Raw genomic sequence first — 26,982 nt, forward strand, 5'->3', positions numbered from 1 at the left:
GTTTAATAAGTGGCAGGAAAGAAAATTAAATCAAGGCAATTTTTCTTTTTTAAAAAGGAAATTGATTTTTATTTGTTACTGCAAAAACGAACTATGCTAAAACCACCATGAGGTAATGCTATACACCTATCAGAGCTGTTAAAATAAACAAGAGTGATAGCATCAAATGCAGGCAAGGATTTAGAGAAACTGGATATCACATACATTACTCATGAGAATGTAAAATGATAGAGCCACTCTGGACAACAGTTTTGGCAGTTTTGTACAAAACTAAACATTTACCACATAACCCAGTAATTGTACTCTTAAGCATTTATCTCAAAGAAATAAAAACTTATGTTAACACAAAAACCTGGACACAAATGTTCATGAAGATTTATTCATAAAAACCAAAAACTGGAAACAATCCAGATGCCCTTCAATAGGTCACTGTTTAAACAAACTATCGTATATACACAACAGAATACTACTCAGAAAAAAAAAAAGGAGTAAAGTATGATATACACAACAACTTGAACAGAACTCAAGGATACCATGCTGAGTGAAAGAGCCAATCTCAAAACGTTACATAGTGTACGATTCTAAATAACCTTCCTGAAATAACAAAATTAGAGACAGAAAACTGAATTAGTGGCTGCCAGGGTTTAGAGATGGGGAAGGTAGAAACAATGGATGAACCTATTTTTTAGGGCAGGAACAGAGATGCAGAGGTAGAGAATGGCCATGAGACTAAGGGCTGGGGAGAGGGAGGGCGGGATGAACCGGCAGCTGGGACTGACACACACACACCAGCACGCGTAAAGCAGAGTCAGTAGGAGCCTGCCGTACGGCAAATGAGCTCAGCTCGGCACTCTGCAGTGACCCACGGGATGGGTGGGGGTGCTTAGAGGGAGGTCCACGAGGGAGGGGATATATGGAAACATATAGCTGATTCACCTCAGTGTACAGCAGAGACTAACACAACACTGCAAAGCATTATACTCCAATAAAACAAAAATGGGTGTGGCTACGAAGGGAAAGCACAAGGGAGCCTTGCCAGGATGAAACAGTGATTCATTTAGACTGTGGTGGTGTTTAACATGTGAAACAGTTGTCCAGAGCTCTATATGGCTTCCCGGGTGGCTCAGTGGTAAAGAATCTGCCTGCCAAGCAGGAGACACAGGTTCCATCCCTGGGTTGGGAAGATCCCCTGGAGAAGGAAATGGCAACCCACTCTAGTATTCTTGTCTGGGAAATTTCATGAACAGAGGAGCCTGGCAGGCTACAGTCCATGGAGTTGCAAAAGAGTCAGACACCACTTAGTGATTAAACAACTACTACATGCACACACAAATGACTGCATTAATTGCTGAACTCTCAATAATCTTTGTGGCTTATACCAATGTCAATTTCCTGGTTTGGGTACTGAACTAGAGTTACAAAAGATGATACCATTGAGGGAAACAGGGAAGGATACAAGACATCTCTCTGTACTATTTTTTTTTTTTTTGCAACTTCTTATGAATCTATAATTGTTTCAAAATAACAAGTTAAAAATCATAAAAATAAAGCTATAAGAACTTAAACAGAAGAATTATATAAATATATAACTTTAAAATATATATAAAACACATATATATAAAACATATATGTGGATTTTCCTGTATCTATAAACACTCATTATTAATGCCTGTATACTGTTCCAGTGTGCAGATGCACCATTTTTATTTGCTTGTTCATTCATCACATCTCCTTACTGGCACTTAGATTGTTAGCAATTTTCAATTATCATAAACATTGCTACCAATTGTCTTTACACATCTCTCTCTCTACATACATTTCTTAAACTTGTCCAATCATCTTCTTAATATAAATTCTAGACGTGGAATTGCTAGATCAATGACATTTCTGTTCTGGTGAATTATGCAAATTGCATTCCAGAAAGATCTAAACAATTACCATTCCCACCAAAATGCATAACTGTGACTTAACCCACAAATATTCCTAAATCTGCAAAATTACAAACCCAGATCTTTTCCACCAAATCCAATGATTTTTATATTCAGATAAGCACATGTTGACAGTAAGCAAGCATAAGAACCTTCATGACAAATTCAGATTTTTTCCCCCTCTTTAAAATGGCCCATGGAGAGGAACTCATAAAGGATGCAACATCTAACTGGCAAAATATCATGCCACTGTAATTTTTTATAAAGTTCTATTCAACACCATGTATTCACTGTACCAGGCAATCAACTTTTGTATTAGCTAACATGGAGATGGGGCACATCAAGAACCACTGTACAGAGTTTACAACTTCTCTGGATTTAAACTCTGAATTACAATCCTCTGACATGGCAAACAACTCTGGCCTTAATATGAAGAATGGTATAGTGAAAAGGATACCGAAATATTCGATTGTGACAGAAAACGAAGAAGCTGAGCAAATACAAAGTAAAAAGTAGTGGATACAGCAAACTCAGCTCTGAGACAACCAACCTAGAGGGGTGGCAGGGAGGCTCAAGAGAGAAGGGACATATGTATACTTATGGCTGATTCACGCTGTTGTATGGCAGAAATACAACACTGTAAAGCAATTATCCTCCAACTAAAAATGTTTTAAAACTGTGGATATTTTTTCATTATAAAAAGAGATGATCAATTGTATTACCCTCTTATGCAGAAAATGTGTCCAGAGTCATCAGCCACAATTCACAAGGTGACAGAAGAAAATAAAAACAACCCCGGCCTTATGATTAGATCTGCTCTCCACCACAACCTCAGGGAGACCCTGTCATTAGTTTGTATACGAAAATAAAAAGACCAGAGCTCAGTGTTACAGCATACATCCCTTCATTCATCAACAGAGTACCACTTCAGATGGCAAGCAGTTTTCCAGAAGTGACAATTAAAACAAGAAGGAACATTTCTTGGTAGGGGAGAAAAGCTAATTTCATATGAAGCCTGTAGTTCAAGAATTCAAGCGTCCACAACCAAAATAAGTATATAAAATGGGTCATCTAATGAACTTAGTATCTATTCCTGATAACTGTCACACGTATTCTTGCCTGGAGAATTCCATGGACAGACAAGCCTGGTGGGCTTCAGTCTGTGGGGTTGCAAAGAGTCGGACACAACTGAGCAACTAATACTTTACTCAAAAATATATATGAGTTACTTACAAAATCTCCATCAGCTGGTATAACAGGTCAGACAGGCCACACTCAGCCAGTAAAATACTCACCACTGGAGTTAACAGAAACTGCATACTTAGGCTGGTAACTGATGACCTATGACCTACATCACAGGGCCAACATACAGCCTCAGAAGGAATTGTTTGTGGTCCTTCAGGCAGATTCTACCATCCAACATATTTTTCTATTTTGACTTTCTCTTTTCTATCAACCCATGTGTCTCATTCTTCATCTGTCCACACTTTGAATTTTTAAGAAACATAAAGAGTCTCAATGGAAACTGTCAGGCCAGTGTTGGATCTCAGAGATTAAAGAAAGGAAAGAGAGGTAGAATAGTATATAATCTTAGAAAAGAAACTCACCAACTGGTTGTAGAACAACAGTGCAACCTAAGAAAGAATCTTATCATATTCTCAAATGCAGAACCAATTTTGTTTCCCACATAAAATCAGAAATTTTAAAAAAAATTTTCACACTACAGAGAAAAATAATTTATTTTTAAAAACTCAAAACTGCAACTAAGTACTGTTTACATTTAGCAGATTTTCAGTAATTTGAACTCAAGTAATTTAGAATTTGGGAGTATTTCAACATGGGATGAGGAGACTTAGGGAAAGAACTATTTAACTTTCTACAAATAAAGATATGTTCAGGGCTTCCCTGGTGGTTCTAGGGGTTAAGACTCTGTGCTTCCAAGGCTGGGATCTTGAGTACGATCCCTGGTCAGGGAACAAAGATCTCATGTGCCTCTCAGCTTGGCCAAAAAAAAAAAAGTATGTTCAAAGACTTCAGCATATACTTGGAAAGTTGAAAAGTTCTAGAGGGAGATGATGGTGATCATTGGAACACAATATAAATGCATTTAATGCCAGTGAAATGTACACCTAAAAATGGTTAAAATGGTAAATTTTGTTAGTTATATTTTACAACAAAAAGAAAAAAGATTCTTTGAGCCCAACATCTAGAAATCTTCTTAACCAGCTACTCTCAGGACTCAGAAACTGGGCTTACATTCTGATTCAATCATTAACCTTCATTTTTCTTATGTTTCTATAGAAATGACTTAATAAATCTGATTGTTTGCACCATACAGGCCTAACTTTGGAAGCTCACTTGAAAAATGGCATCCTAAAATGAGACATGACCCTTTAACTGAACAACAATCCTATTCTCAGGACTTGGAATGGTTCACTGAGATATGGTTCACTTGGAATGGTTTACTCAGCTTCTAGATTGTAAAACTCAATAGGGGGCTCCCCTGGTGGCTCAGTGATAACAGAATCCACCTGGCAATACGGAAGACCCAGGCTGGATCCCGGATCCACAATCGTCCCACAAGCCGTGGAGCATCCAAGCCCGCGCACCACAACTACTGAGCCTGTGCCCTGAGCCCGGGAGCGGCAACTACTGAGCCTGCGTGCCCCGGCTACTGAGCCCGCGTGCCCCGGCTACGGAAGCCCACGTGCCACGGCTACGGAAGCCCGCGTGCCACGGCTACGGAAGGCCGCGTGCACTAGAGCCCACGCTCCGCAACAAGAGAAGCCACCGCAGTGAGAAGCCTTCGCACCGCCAACCAGAGAGTAGCCCCTGCTCCCCACAACCAGAGAAAACCCGCACACAGCAACGAAGATCCAGTGCAGCCAAAAATAAAATAAAAATTATTTTTTTTAAAAAACTTAAAAAAAAAAAAGAACTTAATGGGGCAGTCTCAAAGGTGAGAATTAGGGGAGCAGAATATGCCACCTCAAAATATGTCTCTTTGATATACAGATCATTTTGAGCTGGTTGTATTGAGAAACTGCAGAAACAGGAGAAACTCTGAAAATGAGGTAAGAGTTACCTTTTTGTAAGGTGAAATTACACTTAAAAAGACAATCTTCATTTATGTAAAGGTGTCTCCTATTACCAGGAAAAGAAAAATGACTGACTTTCCAGAAATGCTTACCAGTGGAGAAGGCGTTTCGATTAGATTTCCCTTTGCCTGCTGTGCTTTCGGGCTTCCCTGGTGGCTCCAATGGTAAGGAATCCACCTATGATACGGAGACTTGGGTTCGATCCCTGGATTGGGAAGATCCCCAGCTTGAGAAGATCCCCTGGAGAAGGGAACGGCTACCCATTCCAGTATTCTAGCCTGGAGAATTCCATGGACAGAGAAGCCTGAGCTTTCCTGATAGCTTCCCGTAACTGGTCTTCCTCCCTGACTCCCTCAACCAAAAGAAACCTTTCTTTTGTCTTTAGCTAAAGATGATATTTAAGCAGGTGGCTTTGGCCATCCTGGGGAAGTACTAAGTTTCCTCAGGTATCTTCTGTACATGTGACATATACATGTTAATAAATTTGTTTGTTTAAAAAAAAGACTTCAGCATATTCATTGTTGATATGCAAATATATCTGCTAATTAGCTACAACTTGCAACATGTATAAAGTGAAAGTGCTAGTTGCTCAGTTGTGTCTGACTCTTCGTGACCCCATGGTCTGTACCTCACCAGGTTCCTCTGTCCACAGAATTCTCCAGGCAAGAAGGTTGGAGTGAATTGTCATTTTCTTCTTCAAGGGATCTTCCCAACCCAGGGATTAAACCTGGATCTCCTGCATTGTAGGCAGATTCTTTAGCATCTGAACCATCAGGGAAGCAGTATGTATAAGCCTATATACTATTCTAAGTTCTCTCACCTTGATTATTTCATGTGACTTCTTTTAAAAAACCCTGAAAAGTTGACTTAAGGAAATAGGATTATCATCATCCTACAAGTGACGGAAACAGAGAAGCTAAGTAACTTAGGTCACAAAATAAGAATGTGCGCTTAGTCACTCAGTTGTGTTGACTCTTTGTGATCCCATGGACTGCGGCCCACCAGGCTCCTCTGTCCATGGGGAGTTTCCAGGCAAGAATACTGGAGTGGGTTGCCATGCCCTCCTCCAGGGGCTCTTCCCAACCCAGGGATCAAACCCAAGTCTCCTGCATTGCAGGCAGATTCTTTACCACCTGAGTCACCAGGGAAGTCCATGTAATACACTTTCAATATGAATATTTAGCTACATTTTTATTAAGGCAAACCCACATAACATCAACCTAGAGCATTACAAGTAACTAATCAGAGTTTCCATATATACCTAAATGAAGTTGTCATAGATGTATTATCCATTATAAAAATTATATCTGTTATGATTTAAAACATTTAAAAAGTATGTGAATGACAAAGAAGTAGAAGAAAACAGAAAAATTAAGTCTTAATAAGGAAAGTGGTAAGATGATAGATCATTTTCTTAATAGCTAAGAAATCATACACTGTAGTTTGGTATGAAATTTTAAATTACATATTCCCTAACTCACAACTTTCAGTAATTCAGACTGGTTTTATTTTGCTTTTTAAGCACACCAATCTCATATATGAATCTCAATAACTAAAGATGATTGAGAAACTCATAGTTCAAATCTTTTAATGAAAAGCAGATGGGCAGAAAATTGTAGAGGGGAGATTTACTCATAGATTTCTGACACTGATTTGCTAAACAATTTAAGTAGCTACGAGGTTCATAAAATAAACATGGAAATTCGTAAGTCTTTTTCACTGAAAATTCCACTATAAAATGATGTCAAAGTTGACACTTTATATTAATAGTGTCATTTTCAGCCCACAACATACATTCTCTAACAGACTGTATGTTTGTCAGCTTAAGACACAACCTAAGTAAAATCAGCAAGTAACCATTCAGAAAAGCATAGAAGCACTTCTAAAGATATTTTCCCCCTTACCTTAGCAAAGAAAGAATTACGGAAATCATTCATAAAACTAACAAGACAGCCCATTCAGTGGTTCAACTGTGGGAACGTTAAGGTTTTAAAAGAGTCTATTCACAGGAAAAAGTCAAAGGATAAAAACTGTATATAAGATTATTATAAGCACTTTTTAATGCACCAAGTAGAACCAAAAAGTATTTATATTCATGTGATTCACAGACACTCCTATATGCTGTCATTCAACTGCCAAAATGAAAGAAACCATAACTATTAAAATGTAAAAATTTCAGCAACTACCAGCAAGACCATACAGCAATTTTTTTCCTCAAGAAAGCAACAGAAAAAATGACTTAAAAATTCAGATTCCAACCAAAGCAGTGAGAAGAGGAAAGAAGGGTACACTTGGAGCAAAACTCATTTTCTCCCTTATTTTAATGCTTTGAACAGTATTAGTTGTCTTCCCCCACTTAAGCTTTTAGTTTAAGGGAGCAATCAACCCTATACAAGCTCAAGCGTCTCTTCAAATGATTCTGCATGGAAAAGTATATAAATAAAACAAAGGGGAACAAAGGTTTTGACTCAAGATGTAAAAACTGAACTTCTTTCAGTTCCTCAACTTGGGAAAATAAGATGCAAAAAAAGTGTCAAATTATTTATTCCCTTAGAAAAATGGCCAAGTACACTATCTTGGTCACCATTCAAGTGAACATATGATGAAAAAACCAGAGTTTAGGCAACGGTTTAGGAGTTATCCCAGGCCCACCTTAATGACAGGAGATTGTTTCAACTTGAGAAGCTCTAATAAAATTGTACATAAAGTGGGCCAAAGAGAATAAAAATATGAAAGCAGAGACAGGCATCAAAAATTCAAAGAAAAAAACTGTACTATCGCTTACGTTTCTGTCAGTTAAAAGCTTGTGACCTAATTTAGTAAAAGTCTCTTTTCCTGTTTCTCAATTGAGGAAACAGATCAAGAAATTCTGAGAAAGGCTCATTCTGGCAGCTCCCCTTAGAGAAGACATACTCCACTTGAGGCAAGGTTATCCATCAATATTAATTGTAAATAATATATTTATTACATTCATATTGTAAATAATGGCACTCAAACAAAGTATGTGTTGTTACAAACCTCACTCTGAAAGTGCTTGAAACTGTGAGTATATAAACCTGGGGATTCTTTTCTTGAAGATGAGCATCTCTAAGTTCACATTGCATCTCTTCAGCCATTATTTGAAGCTCAGACAGCAATCAATCTACACTTCCCAATGGAGACCATGTAGCATGATACCCAACAGAATTCATCTTTGAAGATACATAAAGCTGGTTTGAATCTCGTCCATGCTAGCTATTAGCCATGTGACCTGGGAAAACCTTCCCAAGACTGTTTTCTGACAAGCAGGAATATTAAAAGTACCAACTTCACAGACGTGATGTGAGAACCAGATGAGGAAACCCACCTAAGGCAGCGAGCCCAGCACCGGGCACAGAGCACATACTCAATAAATAACTGCTAAATTAACACTCTTGTTTACATCAGTCCAGTCTCTTCGGAGAATGAACATATTCTTTACAATGCAAAGAGGATCCCTGAAAAAAGAAAATCAAAAGAGAGAACCAGAACCTAACAATGTGGAAGAGAAATGAAAGGCATTTATTTAAAAGAAATATAAAAAGTACAACAAACTGATATTTTAAAAAACATTATGCAATGAGGGAAATACATACAATGGATATTATTCACCCTAAAAAGAAAGGAAATTCTGATGTGTGCTAACTACAACATGAATGAACCTTGAAAATATTATGCTAAGTGAAAAAGGCCAGACACAAAAGGATAAATATTAAATAATTCCATTTATACATGGCACCGAGCATAGGCAAATTCACAGAGACAAAAAGCAGAGTACAGATTACCATGGTCTCAGAAGTGGGGGAATAGGGAGTTTAATGTGTATAGTTTCTGTTTGAGATGATGGAAAGTTCTGGAAATGGAGAGCAGTGATCACCGTAAAACATTGGGAATGTACTTAATGCCACATCATACACTTAAAAATGGCTAAACTGAAAAGAAAAATGGGTAAAATGATAAGCTTTATATTATGTAAATGATACCACAATAAACAAACTATGTGAGTAAAACCTTTCCACATTATAGGAGAGTTCATGAATTACAGCAGACCAGACTAAATTCCCAAATACCAACATGAAAGCATGCTCGTCTCTGGAATACCACACAGCACAAAAAGTCTTCGCCATGGCCAGAAGTCCTTATGTCATTTGTTTCCTCGCTCACTGCTCTGCCACACTGGCCTTTCTGCTATTCATCTAACATGCAGAATATAGTCCTGCCTCAAGTCGGTTACACTTGCTGTTCCTTCCACCTGATGGAATACTCTCCCCAGAACATGCAGGGCTCCCTGATTTCATTCACATCTGCTTAAATGCTGCTTCCCCAAGACCCTGGCTAAAGAAATCTCCCACCGGCATTTGCTCGCATTCAACTACTCTCCATGAGCTTGCTCTGCTTCATTTTTCAGAAATGACTTTCTGCATTCATTTCTTTACTTGTTTAGTGTCCATCTCTTCCACTAAAATTTAAGCTGCATGAGGACAGGAACCTCGTCCCTCATGTTCACTACAAAGTTTCCAGCCCTTAAAAACAGTGCCTAGCAAACGGGAGGCATACAGTAAGACAGCCCACATGCCGCAACTACTGACCTGACACACCACAACCAAAGACCCCACATAACGCAATAAGACCCAATGCAACCAAATAAACATTTTAAGTATGGAAAAACATACCAAAATATCAAAAGTGGTTATCTCTATGTGATCAGGATACACTATTACTTTCCCTTTTGTTTCTGTATTTTCTAACTTTTATACAATGAAAGATTTGTGTGATTAAAAAAAAAAAAGACTGTTTTACCAGCAAATCAACTACCAAAAACTCACTCTAGTTACATAGTTAGTGAAAGTGAAAGTCGCTCAGTCATGTCCAACTCTTTGGGACCCCAGGGACTATACAGTCCATGGAATTCTCCAGGCTGGGATATTGCAGTGGGTAGCCTTTCCCTTCTCCAGGGGATCTTCCCAACCCAGGGATCAAACCCAGGTCTCCCGCATTGCGGGCGAATTCTTTACCAGCTGAGCCACAAGGGGAGCCCAAGAGTACCAGAGTGGGTAGCCTATCCCTTCTCCAGGGGTTCTTCCTGACCCAGCAATTGAACTGGGGTCTCCTGCACTGCAGACTGATTCTTTACCATCTGAGCTACCAGGGAAGCCCTGATACACAGTTAGGGACAGCACAAAGACTTGACTGCAAGGACGTTCATCACAGCTTTACACTTAATTAAAAAAGATATGAAACCACCAAAATGTTCAATGATGTAAATTATGGACATCTATAAGACAAAACATTCTATAATCACTTAAAATTATGTGATGTGAAAACAATGACATGAGGAATATGTGAGCTAAAGAAACAACGTGTGGAATATGGTGCAAACATTTTTAAATGAGAGAACTGACAAGATATACACCAAAAGTCAATAATGGTTACTTCAGATTAGTATTATTTTTATCTTTTTTTGCGTTCCTTGAGCTTTTCTGTATTTAAAGGTACTAAAAATGAACATGCATTAAATTACTTTGGTACTGAGAAAAAATGAGCTTAGTGATTGTGTGACTGTGCCAAAAGCTGCCTTCTTGCCTTATTTGAGCACCATCTAGTGCTCAGTATATATAATACAATTTTCATTATGCAATAAAGGTTTCTAAAAAGTAGCCTTTATAAAAAGGACATTAACAAATATTACTACACTCTGTGTTTGGCCTAACTTTTAAAATAGTTGAACAATTAATTCAAAAGAGTCATACAATTTTCAACCAGAGAATAAAACAGCCATAAGAAAATTGGTTAAATCTGTGCTGCTTATTTTCAACCCTCAAGTATTTTAGAGTAACTCTCAAGACAGAGCCCTTGATTTTTTAAATTAATGGGAAAGAAGAGGAAAGTCAGACAGTTTATGTGCATTATGGTTTTTCTCCTCCTTACAAATATACATGGTAGGTAATATCATTGCCATTTTACAGAAGCGTCAACAAGCTCAGTGCGATTAAGGGGCTTGCCTATGCTTCCCAGGGCTCAACGGTAAAGAAGCACCTGCCAGCACAGGAGGCACAAGGGATTTGGGTTTGATCCCTCAACTGGGAAGATCCCTTGGAGGAGAAAACAGCAACATACCCTGGTACTCTTGCCTGGAGAATCCCATGGACAGAGGAGTCTGATGGACTGCAGTCCACGGGGTCACAAAGAGTCGGACAGGACTGAACACACATGCACACACTCTAAATTCACAAAGCTAATAAGCAGCAGAGCTGAGGTGCAAGACAAATTCAGTCTGACTCCAAAATCTATGCTCCCCCGATCATATTCTGCTATTTCTATTCTCTACACTTTGTCCACTTTTTGGCAAAATGATTCTCATTCTTGGTAAGCATACAAAGTATCACTACACTGCTCAGTGCTGCTCTCAAATCTAGAAAGCTAAGCTCATTCAGTGTTAATGCTGTTATCAAATATCAATTTAAAATAAGAGCTTTTGGCAATCCACTCCAGTATTCTTGCCCGGGAAATCCCATGGAAAGAGAAGCCTAGAAAGCTATACAGTCCATGGGGTCATGAAAGAGTCGGACATGACTTAGCAACTAAACAAAAACAGTTTAGAAAGCATCCTTTTTTTAGCTGAGATGTAGTTATCGGTTTTTAAATATCTGTTTCATATCTTTGTTGTTTATACATTACATGAAAAACATTTAGGGATTTACTGCAAATCTGTGGACTGCAAAGTCAAGAAATAGCATTTAGACATAGTCCAATTGTGCATGTCTATTCTTAATCAACATCAATTTTTTTCTTTATTACAACGTGTGAAGTTTAAACTGTGAAGTATCAAAGTTGCCTCATATTTTAGTCTCCCTTTCACATCTTTCAACTTTTCTTCCTTTATTTTCATGTTCTAATATTCTAAATTCTGCATTTTACTTAGTTAACTTGTTTGTCTCTATCACTAGAGCGCATGAACCACAAAACGGTGCCTGGCGTGTTAGTAAACGTTTGTTGACTTTTCAATCTACCACTCACTTACCCCAAAGAAAACTCCTTAAAATAATGCTTTCATCAAATCCACTTAACAAGAACCCACAAGGAATCACAATTCTAATCCCCAGTTTTCTAACAAGTGTACCAAAAATGGGTGACATGTGGACAGATTTTGATCTTTCCAGTCAGTCCTCTGTGGTTAAAGGACTCTCCAAGCTGCCAGGCCACCACATGTGACCAGCCTTATCAGTTTTCAAGAAACAAGAAATACGTGTGGGAGCACTATCAGTGCTCCATAAAGTCTCTTCCTGATCTGTTAACACTTGTTTCTCATGCCCTGCCAACATGAACTGGAAGAATTAATGAAAGTCATTTTACCATCCTTTACTCACAGGATAGAAATCACTTCTACCGTACATATAAGGCTACTGGTGTATTATATGTAATAGGAAAACACTGGAAGCAATCCAAATGGTAAAAGTAAATGGCTATATGAAGTCTGATATGTTCAGCAATCAATAGACACTTCAGTCTCTTCCATTTCTTGGCTATTGTAAATATGCTGCAATGGACATAGGTGTTCATGTATCTCATTTTCTTTTTCTTTGGAAAAATACCCAGAAGGGCAATAGCTGGACTGTATGGTAGTTCTATTTTTAATTTTTGCGGAAACTCCATACTTTTTTCCATAGTGACTTTGTTGTTGTTGTTCAGTTGCTAAGTTGTGTCCGACTCTTGCAACCCTATGAACTGCAGCACACCAGACTTCCCTGTCCTTCACCTTCTCCCAGTTTGCTCAAACTCATGTCCATTGAGTCAGTGATGCTATCCTACCATCTCATCCTCTGTCATCCCCTTCTCCTCCTGCCTTCAATCTTTCCCAGCATCAGGGTCTTTTCCAATGAGTCAGCTCTTTGTCTCAGGTGGCCAAAGTATTGGAGCTTCAGCTTCAGCATCAGTCCTTCCAATGAATATTCAGGGGTAATTTCCTTTAGGACTGACAGGTTTGCTCTTGCAGTGCAAGGAACTCTCAACAGTCTTCTCCGGCACCACAGTTTGACTTTACCAATTTACATTCCTGCCCACAGTGCACAAGGGTTTTCTTTTCTCCAGATCCTCACCAACACGTATTTGTTGTCTTTTTGACTGACTCAATAGACATGAGTTTCAGTAAACGCCAGGAGTTGGTAATGGACAGGGAGGCCTGGCATGCTGCAGTCCATGAAGTTGCAAAGAGTCAGACAATGTGAAGTAGTATCTCACTGTGGTTTTCATTTGCATTTCCCTGATGATCAGTGGTACTGAATATCTTTTCATGTGTCCAATGGCTATTTGTATGCCTTCTTAGGAAAAATGTGTATCCAGGTTCTCTACCCATTTTTTTTAATCTGGTTGCTTTTTTTTTAATGTTAAGATGTATGAGTTCTTTCTGGATATTAATCCCTCATCATATTATTCATTTTGGATATTAATCCCTCATCTGATAGATCATTTGCAAACATCTTCACCCATTCCGTAGACTGCCTTTTCATTTTCTCAATTGTTTCCATTGCTCTACAAAAGCTTTTTGGTTTGATGGAGTCCCACTAGTCTATTTGTGCTTTTGTTTCCCTTGCCTGAGGAGACATACACAAAAAATACTGCTAACAGCAGTGTCAAAGAGCATATACTACCCATGTCTTCTAGGAGTTTTATGGTTTCAGGTCTTATGTCAAGTAACTAATCAATTTTATTTTTGTATACAGTGTTAAAGAATGCTCTAATTTCATTCTTTTACATGTAGCTGTCCAGTCTTACCAGCACCACTTCCTGAAGAGATTTTCTTTTCTCTACTGTATATTCTTGCCTCCTCTGTTGTAGACTAACTGAACTTAAGTATATGGGTTTATTTCTAGGTTCTCAATTCTGTTCCACTGATTTGTGTCTGTTTTTGTGCCAGTAACATGCTATCTTGATCACTGTAGTTTTGTAGTATAGTTTGAAATCAGAGCGCGTGATATCTCCAGTTTTGTTGTTCTTTCTCAAGATATTTTGGCTCTTTAGTGTCTTGTGTGTTTCCATAGAAAATGCCATTGGTATTTTGATAAGGATTGCACTACATCTATAGAATGCCTTTGGGAGTGTGGTCTTTTAAACAATATTAATTCTTCCAATCTATGAGCAGGGTATACCTTTGCATTTGTTTGTGCTGTCTTCAATTTCTTCCATCAGCATCTTATAGTTTTCTGAGTATACATCTTCTACCTCCTTGTTTAGATTTATTCCCAAATATTTTTGATGCAATTTTAAATAGGATTATTCTCTTAATTTCTATTTGATAGTTCATTGTTAGTGTACAGAAACACAACAGATTGCTGTATACTAATTTTGTAACCTGCAACTTTACTGAACTCATTGATTAGTTCTAGTAGTTTTTTGGTGGTGTCTTTAGAATCTTCTATACATAGTATCATGTCATCTGCAAAGAGTGACAGTTTTACTTCTTCCTTTCCAAGTTGGACTCCTTTAATTTCTTTTTCTTGTATGATTGCTCTGGCTAGGACTTCCAATACTCTGTTGAACAAAATAGTGGACAATAGTGGACAGCTTTGTCTTGTTCCTGATCGTAGAGCATGCTTTGAATTTTTCACCACAGAGTATGATGTTAGATGTGGGCCTGTCATATATTGAGGTATGTTCGCTTTATATCTACACTTTGTTGAGGGTTTCTTTTTCTTTTTTAATCATAAATGGATGTTGAATTTTTGTCAGTTTTTCTGCATCTACTGAGATGATCATATGCTTTAGTCTTCAATATGTTAATATGGTATATCCTATTGATTTGTGGATGCTGAATCATCCTTGCATCCCTGGGATGAATCCCAACTGATCATGGTGTATGACCCTTTTAATGTATTACTGAATTTAGTTTGCTAATATTTTGTTGATAATATTTGCATCAGTTATTAGCCTGTAATTTTCTTTTTTGTGTGTGGTCTTTATCTGCTTTTGGTATCTGGGTGACACTGGTCTCACAGAATGAATTCAAAAGTGTTCCTTCCTCTGCAGTTTTTTGGAATAGCTTGCGAAGAGTAGGTGTTATTTCTTCCTTAAATGTTTGGGAGAACTCACCTGTGAAGCCATCTGGTCCTGGACTTTTGTTTTTTGGGAGCATTTTGATTATTGATTCAATTTCATTACTGGTAACCAGTCTGCTCATATTCTTTATTTATTCCTAATTCGGTCTTGCAAGATTGAATATCCTAGGAATTAATCCATTTTTTCTTGAAATCGTATCAAGCAATATCAGACTAGAGATCAGTTACAAGGAAAAAAAAACCAACAGAAAACCTCAAAGGTGTAGACAGTAAACAATATGCTACTGAGTAACTACCAGGTAACTAAAGAAATCAAAGAGAAAAAAAAAAAAAACCTGGAGACAAATGAAAAAAGAAACACAATGATCCCAAACCTCCCATATGCAACAAAAGCAGTTCTAAGAGGGAAGTTCATAGAGATAAAAGCCTACCCCAAGAAACAACAAAAGTCTCAAACAATCTAACCTTATGCCTAAATGAATTATAAAAAGAAGCAAAACCCAAAGTTAGTAAAAAGGAAAGAAGCAATCAAGATCAGGGCAGAAATAAGTGAAACAGAGGCTAAAGCAGCAGAAAAGATCAATGAAACTAAGAGCTGATTGTTTGAAAAAATAAACAACACTGATAAACCTTTAGCCAGACTCACCAAGAAAAAGAGGACTCATATAAATTAGAAATGAAAAGGTAATTACAACTGATAGCACAGAAATACAAAGGATTATAAGAGATTACTATGAACAATTATATGCCAATAAAATGGACAGGGCTGGAGAGTTTAGTAGAATATTGTTTACCCTCCATACATTTGGAGTTTTCTGTAGTTTTCTTTCTTCTTATAACTGATCTGTAGTCTCATACTGCTTGATACGATTTCAATCTTCTTAAATTTACTAAGACTTATTCTGTGGCCTAGCATGTGATCTATCCTGGAGAACGTTCCATGTGCACTTGAGTCTGTATTCTCATGCTTTTAGATGGAATGTTTATATGTATGGATATATGTGTGTATGTATATATATGTATCAATCATCTGGTCTAATGTGTCATTTGGACCAGAGTTTCCTTACAAATTTTCTGTCTGATCTGTCCACTGATGTAAGTGGGGTGTTAAAAGTCTCCTACTATTCCTGTGTTACTGTTAATTTTTCCCTTTATGTTGGTTAACTGCTTTATGTATTTATTTGTTCTTATATTAGGTACAAATATATATATGTACTTACAACTGTTATATCTTCTTCTTGTACTGATCCTTTGATCATTATGTAATGTCTCTCATTACAGTCTTTGGTCTATTTTGTCTGATATAAGTATTGTTATCCCTGCTTTCTGTCTCCATTTGCATGGGAAAACTTTTCCATCCTTCTGAAATCAATCTCTCGCAGGCAGCACATAGATGGGTCTCGCTTGTGTATCCATTCCACCACTCTGTCTTTTGACTGGAGCATGTGGTCTATTTATAAAGTAATTGTTGATAGGTATGTAGTTATTGCCATTTTGTTCATCATTTTCTGGTAGTTTTTGTAGTTCTTCTCCTCTCTTCTAACTGTGGTGTTATGTTTGGATGCCTTTCTCTTTGTGCGTGTGTATCTGTTATAGATTTTTGGTCTGTGGCTACCATAAGGTTTATATGTAACTATATACATATATAGCTTAGTGTTTGGACATCACATTTTACAACTCTGTTACATGTATCTCGTAACTATTTACTGCAGACAAAGATGATTTTACTACCTCTGTCTTTAGCTCTGCAGTTTTTTATTTCATTGCTATATTTTCCCTAGTGGCTCAGGTGGTAAAGAATCTGCCTGCAATGTAGGAGACCTGGGTTCGATTCCTGGGTCAGGAAGATTCCCTGGAGAAAGGAATGGCTACCCACTCCAGTATTCTTGCTGGAGAATTCCATGAACTAAGGAGTCTGGCAGACTACAGTTCATGGGGTCACAAGAGTCAGACATGATTAAGCAATGAACACTTTCCCTTTTCACTTTAGTATGAAATCAGTCATATAAATAATTTTAAAACACTTTATTAAGAAAAACAAGCAGTATAATACTTAAAATTTACTCTATATTTAATCTTGATTTTACTTCACACCTTTGTTTCACAAGGAATTTTAATAAGGTGAAAGTTGAAAACTATTGAAGAATCTGAACATTTTTCAACCATGCCTGGAAACTATAACAAAATCTTGCTACCCTGGTGCCAAAAACAGTTTACAGTAAGGAAAGATTAGATTAGTCCTAAAGGACTTAGTGCTTCTAAAAAAACTGGCAGACATCGATTTTTGGCTGCACTTGAGGAAAGCACATATGGGATCCAAGGAATTCCAGGAGTGAGCAATCTCAGAAATGTTTGGATTCAGAGTCTTCCCTACATATATTCATCTTAGAGTTGAAAAATTCATAAAATAAGTAATCCCTGACTATCAATGAGGTGGCACCTTCCACCTCAAGGCCTGCTCAATGTTAACATTCTACAGGTCACATACCAAATACTAGCACTGAGGAGCTGAGGGCAGGGGAGAGGAAAGAGGAACTTCAAACAAAGTGACAAAAGTACATGCACCACCATGTACAAAGCTTTTCTGGATATTTTGACTAGCTCTCCCTCCTCTGTAATGTACAGTTTACTCACTTTATAGCTTTTTACTCTAAGATTCCTTTATAAATGAGGATGGATTAAGAAAAAAATGATATGAAGAATAAATGAGAACAGCAAAGGATCTTTCAGAAAAAGCAATAATTAGCAAAACAAACTATAAAGCCATAATAATTCAAACTGCAAGGTACCAGCACAAGTCAAGAAATAGACAATAATGGCTAACAATTTATTCCCACCACTATTGCTTAGAAATTCATCCTTTTCCCAGTGCTCTGAAGTGCCAGCTTTGCATAAATCAAGTACACGCACACATACACAATCTTCTTCCTCCTTTCCTTCTAAAGAGCACTTTAGCTATTATTAATTTTTTTCTTTTCCATTCAAATTTTATCTGTCTCTAAATAAGAAAGAATCCTCATCGTCTAGAACTACTCTTGTGCCTCCATATTCTGGGAGAAGAACTTTATCCAACAGCTACTATCATTGCTTGCAGTGCTTTTCCTTGTAGTTTTTTCTGGAAGCATAATGTCTCCTATGGTTACAGTTTCAGCTGTACTTCTTTCAGCTAATAGTCAAAGAGGGGCCAAAACTTCCTAAATGCCTGTCCTACCATGACTCCAGCTGTTGCAGTTCATACTCTGCTCTCACACGACCACCACAAGGAAAGACCTTGCCAGATGCTCCGCACACGTGAGCTCAGGTAAGGCTTCTTTAATGTCTTTTGGCAGAGCACAAATAGATTGTAGTACAGTTTACAAAAGTGAAAAGAAAATTTATTTTGAATAATAAATAATATTCTCTTTATACGCTCTTTTTTCTCTAAGTCTTATTACAACATGAGCAGAGATACTCAATGATAATTCCTTGAAGATTAAGGAAATGATTTCAAAATGTACTGATACTATAGCTCATCTTCAGTTTGACCTCTCTCATCAATCCACAACCACCTTTAATTTTCCAAGGATCTCTGAAGCAGTAACATGTAGCCACTTCCCATAATATACAACTAACTCACATTATCACAAAACTGTACACTATGTCAACCTTATAGAGTCCAATCCAATTATATCTAAAACTCAGAAATCAAAATGTATTGCAAAAATATACAAACAATTCACAAAAAGTAAATACCAATAATCCTAAATCCTCAAACATGAAAATAAACATAACCTTGATTGTTAAAGGATAACACATATACATACATTTTACATATATATATATATTTAATTCATAGGCAAAAGACAGAGAGATAGCCCTTCCAACTCTAGGGTCAGGGAGAGGAGAAATACAGACTAAGTTGTAACCATTGTACCATTTTCATTACTGAAAATCAGTAGAAGAAAAGAATTGTTTCCCCTTATTAATAATATAGTAAAAACTATGTTTTACTATAACTTAATTCATGAAAGCACTCCTTTACAGGAGAATTCCAGTTAATAAATGCATAAGGAATGACCAAATTAAAAATAATACCATTTTGTAATCTCTTATGAAATAGGTGATTGGAACCAAAATCATCAATGGATGCTAAAACACAACCAAACCTCTCAGTCTTAGCATGATAACTGATTAAGACTGCACATTTTCTGTATCCTAATGGAATACAATATAAGGCACCTAGCATCATTTATGAATTACTTTTACCAAAAATGTTTAACCCAAATTTTACCATCTTTAATCTGATGTTCAATTTATAGAAAATTCAAATTAAAAAAAATATATATATAAGTAGTAGTCAGGTAGATCTAGAAGGAGGAAACAGTCTACAGAAAAACTGACCCAGTTTCTTAAAAGAAAAAAAGAAAAACTGAACAGCATAGGCATATGGGGAAAAAAAAAAACAGTGGCAGGAGTTGGGAAATATATACCTCTATTCGAGATTAAAGACATTCAAGAAATATAACTACCAAATGCAATGTATACACCTTATTTATTTCCTAATTGTAAAAAACAAACTACAAAACAACTAGGGAAATTTCAAGAAGGACTGGGTAAGTGAAACTATTGCTATTTTGTGTGATATTACTGTTAATTTTGTGATTGTTAAGATGTGATAATGGTATTATGATTATAAAGAAAATGTCTGCATTTTACTTTACTTTAGAATACTTTAAAATATAGATGAAGTAAATATGGAAATAATCCAAATGGCTGTTAACTGATGAACAGATAAACAAATGATTATATATTCATATAAACGAAACTTACTCAGGAATAAAAATGAATGAAATATTGATACATGCTACAACATATCATCATAGTCAAAGATTTCAGGGACTAGGCCACAGATATCTTTAGGGGGCCATCATTCAGTCTATCATAACAAAACTATTAAAAATAAATTAAAATCCTTAAAATCTACATACTGAATAAAGGCAATTCAACATTCTGGTCACTCTACATAGTTATATGTTGGTCAGTTTTTATAATAGTTAAAAAGGAAATACTGGTTTTCACCTGCCAAAATGGCAAAGGCCGAAGAGTCTAAAAATGCATTAAACTGATAAAAGGGGGAGAAAGCAGACCTTCTCAGATGTTGATGGTAGAAGTACGTATCAGTACAACTTCCATGAAGCAGTTTGGTAATATCTACCAAAATTACAAATGCACATACACTCTGACCCAGCAATTCTACTTTGAGGAATTTATACTAGAAATTTACTTGTATGCATGAGAAATTATGCATGCAGCATTATCTGTTATAAGAAGATATTGGAAACAAGCTAAATGTTCACCAATAAAAAACTGACTTCATATAATCTGTGGATACTCTTGGTACTTCCCCAAGGGTTCAGCGGTAAAGAATCTGCCTGCAATGAAGGAGACACTGGTTTGATCCCTGGGTCGGGAAGATCCCTTGGAGAAGGGACTGGCAACCCACTCCAGTATTCTTGCCTGGAGAATCCCATGGACAGAGGAGCCTGGCAGGCTACACCCCATGAGGTCACAAAGAGTCAGACACAACTGAACTACTGAGCACACATTGATACTCTGCAGTCACTTAAAAGAATAAGGCAGGTACATATTAACTGTGGGGAAAAAAGCAAGGACAACAAGCAAGAAGAAAAAAGCAAGGTATGTGTGGTATGCTAGCATTTGTCTTTAAACAGTCTTGTAAAACTACATGAAATATATGGCTTTACTATTTCTGGAAGGATTCAAAAGAAACTGCTACCAGGAATCATCTCTGGAGAAAGGAGGTGGCTGAGTGGGGGAAAAGAAAGACAAAAACTTATTTCCTCCTTTTCATAACTTTTGGGTTTTCTACAAGTACATATACAACAAATGGAGAAAGAGAACAATAAAATAAAAATTTTTTTCAAAAATCAGTATACCACACAAGTTTATGTGGCCCTCAATACAAATTTTCAATTTCCAAGTTACCTCTTACCTGCTTGTTGGTGCAGGGAAAGAAAATGACAGAAGCTGATTCCAGAACGGATCATTCTCAGAGACAGATTCTGTGCCTGATAACTTTTTCAAGTACTCATTTTTAGGAAGATCACCAATTCTGCTACTGTTTGATCCCATCTTTTAATCTGTTGGATAACTTGTCCTTAAACCTTCATTTCCACAAAACAACCTGTAAAGAATAAAAAGAAATTTCAAACATGCTCAAAATAATTGTCATAATTTTCCTACCCATGACCTAAATATAAGAAACTATAAACCTACTTTTAAAAAAAATCATACCTCCCTTTATTTTTTTAATCTCAACAATGGGATACAATACACTAGTGAAAATGAATTAACTAGATCTACAATTACCAACATGCACACATCTCAAAACTATTTATTTAAAGAAAGCTATGGAATAATGACATGGCATAATTTCATTTATATGACTTTAAAATGTACAAACAATATTATGGATATATTCATAGCTACTACAAGTATTAAAACACATATGGGAAAATACAAAGCAAAATCAGAAGAATGCTTTCATATAATGTTACTGCTTGAGGAAAGGGGAGCCTTCAGTGGCATAAATACTTTCTAAAAAGAAAATGGAAAAGAATAGAAACAGATTATTGTTTAGATTTGCTGGAAAAGGAGAAGAGATACAAAGGTCTTGTTTCATTACCCTCTATTCCTGTCTTATACATTAATTCTTAAAAAGAAAAAAACTGGTTTCTTAATCTCACAGCAGCAATACTGGAAGCTAGATGATAGGGAAGCAATGCCTTTAAATTAAGAAAAAAGAATTTACCTAGAATTCTATACCTAGCCAAAAGCTCCCAGAGAGTATGAAGGTGGAACAGCATTTATAGATTTGCCAACACCCAAAAATCTCCCATGCACCCATTTGAAGCTACTGGAAAATTTTGGTATGAGGAAATAAACCAAGAAAAATGAAGACACAGAATTGAGGAAACAGGATTCAACACAAGATAGGTGAAGAGAAATTACAGGTCAAGAGCTGTGCAACAGCTGGAACAAGGGTCAGCATGGCCCACTGACCTCCTGGGGAAGAAAGAAAACACAGAACTGATATAGGTCACCTGATGTGTCCGACCTTATTCAGGAGAGTTTTAAAATACCAGAGAATATGGAAGGAAGGGGGCAAGGAATGACAGTTACTCAGAACACAAGTATATGATTTAATTACATATTCTGGGAGAAAAAAACATTGTTCAACAAAAGTTTGTGTAGTCACAGGGTATAACTCATTTCAGGTTATGAATATTTACGCAATCACTGTAATATAAAGACTAAACCAAAAATTGTGAGGTAATAACTATACTAGGGAAATGCCAGAAAAAGAAATGAGAGTGGTGGCTTAAGAATGTGAAATCGAGACTTTCCTGGTGGTCCAGTGGCTAAGACTCTGAACTTCCAATTCAAGGAATATGGGTTCCATCCCTGGTCAGGGAACTACTCCCACATGCCACAACTAAGACCCGGCACAGCCAAGTAAATAAAAATAAACACTAAAAAAGATTACTTTAAGAATGTGAAATCTCTGACCTCCATTAAGTAAGTAGGAAGTCAATCTTAGAAAATATTTTAAATTACTGAATCAGAAAATAACAGTAAAAGCATATTAATTATAAATAAGGAGGTAAGGAACAAGAAGCAACAGCTCAGAGATTTGAGAGTAGCCACCTTTGAGGAAAAGGACTCAAGTGGGGAGGGTGGTAGTACAGTTTTTTCATCATAAGTCCATCATATTATTTGATTTTTAACCTCTGTCTATATATTACTTTGATTTTTCAATTAAATATTTTTCACCTTGACTATTCCATTTCTGGAATTAAAAATTTAAATTTTTAACATATACACAAAACACAAAAAACATCACTAACTAAATTAATAGTGATAAAAATGTGAAGTATTCTTTTATGATGCCTACAACTAACAACCTTAAGGAAATCTATTTGTAGGATACAGTTTAATGTTATAATATAAATTATTAAAGCTGATAGCTCCCAAAATGTAAAGTTCAAATTTCCATCACTATGTATGTTTACTGACAGTTCACACGTCAGTAGTCAAAAAAGAGAATTAAATCCAAAGACACAGTGACAAACACATAAATAAAACAAAAAAACTTAGAAATGGACCCACCAAACTGCAGCCAGTTGGAGTTTTTCAACAATGCAAAATCAATTCAATAAAAGGACAATTTTTTCAAAAAATGATGCTAAAACAACTGGGTATCAACAGGTCACACTCTGACCTAAACCTTTCATGTTATACAAAAGTTAACTCAAAATGAATTACAGATCTAAATGTAAACTTAAAAAGTATAAAACTTTCAGATAAGAACACAGGAGAAAACCATGACTTGGGGTCAGGAAATACTTAAGACACAAAAGCACAACTCATAAAGGAAAACATCAATAAATTGAGCTCCATCAAAATTAAAAACTTTTGGTCCATGAAAACCCTATCTATGAAAGATAAGACACATAAAGAATCTGCCTTCCAATGCAGAGGACATGGGCTCCATCCCTGGCTGGGGAACTAAGATCCCACATGCCAGGGAGCCACTAAGTTTGTGCACCGCAACTGCTGAGCCCCCGCGCTTTAGAGCTCACGCTCTGCAACTGGAGAAGCCCCTGTGCCCTGACTAGGGAACGCCTGCACCCTGTGACAAAGGCCCAGCACAGCCAACAACAAAAAAAATAGAAAGTAAAATGCTGCCTATAAAACTACTTGAGGAAAAAAATGAAGATCAAAACATTCCGTTCTCAATTAAATAGACAAGTACTTCATGATAAATTTTTCAAAAGAGCAAAACTCCATCCATCCACCTCATAAGGCAACAATAAGAATATCATAGAGTCTATTAATGAAAATTTAAGTCAGACTTGATTTCTTATTTGTATTTTATTTTTTGAATACTATAGTTAACGTACATGGTACAAAATATACAGGGTTCAATGGATATACAGTAAAAAGTCTGTCTCCCATCCCTTCTAACCACCTAGTTTCGCAACTCAGAGAAAATATTACTAGTTTCTTGGCTGTCATTCCACAGATTTTCTGTGTATATATAAACACATATTTTTTCCTTTTTACACAAACTGTAACACACTACAAATGCCTCTTTGCTCTTCCCAGTTAACATATATTAGAAATCATTACATATCTATATATAAAGCACTTCATTTATTTTTCACAACTCTGTAACACTCTGGTTTTTAATTCCATAAGTCCTATAATGACAGACATTTACATAATTTATGGTCTTTTGTAAACTACAAATCACTCACCAGTAAGCATCTGGTATACAAGATATTTCACACACGTATCAGTATATGGGTACAATAAATCCACAGAAACAGAACTGCTGGGTCAAAGATCCCATGGATTTCTAATTTTGGTAGAGACTGCTGAAAGGCAGCAGAAAATGCCACCTCAAAATGAGCCACTGTGACACTTAATTTTGAGCTGCAGGCACTTGAAAACAGTAAATGCAGGATGAGGCCTTTTCTGAACCCTCCTTCTCTGCCTGAAGCCAGACTCTCCAAAAGGAACTCCATTGTCATAAATTGATCAGTTTCATCAATCAAGGAAGACTGATTCTTATCACAGAGGAGCCAAGAAGCTGACACAACACTGAGATAAACTTTGTCACAAACCATCACATCTCTCATCTGTGCTTCTGAGGCCCGTTCATCCGTCCTAAAAATCATCTACTCTCCTTAAGAGGCCTACATTCCCCTTTCCCTTCCCCCTTTAAGATGGTATTTAAACCTGAATTGAGTCACCTCAGGAGCTACTCATTTTTCCCCAGGTACCTCCCATGAGGTACATATATTAACAAACTTCTCTTTTCTCCCCTGTTGACCTTTTACCACAGGGCCTCAGTTAAGAACTCAGAAGGGGAGAGGGGACATCTTCCCTTTCCAACACTGCCTTGCTGCCTTCCTTAGAGGTTGCCAACCTCCACCCTCTTCAGCAATGCCTATTTCTCCACACCACAGTCATCAGTCTTTAATCACACTTTTCAATCTTCGCCAACTGATATGTGAAAATAGTTTTCAATATGACTTTAATTTGCACTTCATTTCTCGTGCTGTGAATGAGGCCATTACCTGCTTATATCCTTTGCCTATTTTCTACTGATTTATACGAAATAAATTTTATTTTCAAAGCTGGTAGGACAGGTCAAAGTATGAAAACAACTGCTCCACCCAGGACCAATACGAAACCTCTCTGAGACAATATGAATGAAGCCTGTAAGCTGTAAGAGGAGACTGAACAGAATGTTAACAAGGAAAACCAAGGTAGCCAACTGAACACAAAATGCAATGTCTCCTTCTCCTCTTTTCTTCACCCAACCCTAGAAATAACACGCGTGCATGCGCACACACACACTCTGTCAGTTACTACACAGCCATGCTCAAAATGACACAGAAAACCAAAAGCTGTGAGGAATCCCTATAAAATATAAAACAGCTGGAGATGGACTTAAAAGAAAAATGACATCCAGGACAGGGAAAAGAGCCTTCAATCAAGGGCACCAAGAGTATGAATATCAACCCAAGCCCAGAGGCAGACAGCCAGAAAAGGGCCAGAGCCCAGGGGCAACAGGCCTGCCTAGGACATCCTGCCCAGTTACCCCTACCCTCACTCCCCTGGGCAACAACAAAGTACCATCTGCTGAGAACAGAGAGTGAAGGCAGCACCCGAGGCAGCTGCAGTATCAAGGAACACGCTCAGCCAAGCAGACAACTAGTCATGAGGTACTCTTGCCAGAAAGGTCTACCTGCTTCCCACCCTCACAGAAAGCAAAGCAGAAAACTGATGCCCAATGGCATCTCTTCTGCATCTGATTCATGCCAAGGATTCCAAACATATACACACACACAATCATCTGTACTCAATGTGTGTGGAACCTCCAAGATCCCTACTGATGAAAAGCAGAATAAACTGAAACTTCAAAAACCCACTAGCCAATCACCTCAACTCCTATTGTTCTTCACTCTCACTGTGCATCGGAAGACTTCTCTGGCTTTCAGCTCCTTTTCTCAATATATCAATAACTGAGCCTCTCTCCTAGGTTCACCAATGGCTTCCATGATTCTACTTTCAGATCTCTCCTATCCCAACCTCTGATTGGAATGCCTAGAACACTTGAGTTATTTTTTAAACTTAAGGATTTGTTGTTGTTGTTGTTTAGTTTCTAAGTCATGCCCAACTCTTTTGCGATCCCATGGACTATATGTAACCTGCCAGGCTCCCCTGTCCATGGGACTGCCCGGGCAAGAATACTAGAGTGGGTTGTCATTTACTTTTCCAGGGGCTCTTCCAGATCCAGGGCTCAAACCTGCATCTCCTGCAATGGCAGGCAGATTCTTTACCACTGAGCCACCAAGGAATCCCAAACTTAAGGATAATATAACATATATTTATATTTACATTTATATTTATATAAGGGCTTCCCCGGTGGCTCAGCAATAAAGGATCCACCAGCAATACAGGAGACACAGGTTCGACCCCTGCATTGCTAAGATCCCCTGGAGAAGGGCATGGCAACCCACTTGGGTATTCTTGCTGGAGAATCCCATGGACAGAGGAGCCTGGTGGGCTACAATCCATGGGGTTGCAGAGTCAGACGTGACTGAAGCAAGTGAGTGTGTATGCGCATATATATATATACACACACATATATATACATGTATATATGTATATATGTATATATATATACATCCAGCAATTGTGTGGGTAACAGCGCTCCTTGAGAAACCTACACTAGAAACAGGTGGTGCGCTGACGCCTTCAGTAGACCTCTGTTTAATGCAATGCAGTCAGTTCTGTGTTTAGTTGCTCAGT

General features: G+C 37.3%; 1 protein-coding gene across 4 annotated transcripts in view; it reads right to left on the reverse strand.

Moving 5' to 3' along the window:
* The window catches only part of DYM (dymeclin), a 382,780-nt gene that overhangs the window by 340,038 nt on the left and 15,760 nt on the right, over positions 1 to 26,982 (reverse strand). For all 4 annotated transcript variants that reach the window (XM_043889419.1, XM_043889417.1, XM_043889418.1 and 1 more), the window contains one exon: positions 21,089 to 21,280. In XM_043889419.1, coding sequence (XP_043745354.1) covers positions 21,089 to 21,228 — 140 coding nt within the window. In that variant the 5' untranslated portion in view covers positions 21,229 to 21,280. The remainder of the gene's footprint in view (positions 1 to 21,088; positions 21,281 to 26,982) is intronic.

This window comes from Cervus elaphus, chromosome 27, assembly GCF_910594005.1.
Source record: "Cervus elaphus chromosome 27, mCerEla1.1, whole genome shotgun sequence".
Taxonomy (NCBI): domain Eukaryota; kingdom Metazoa; phylum Chordata; class Mammalia; order Artiodactyla; family Cervidae; genus Cervus; species Cervus elaphus.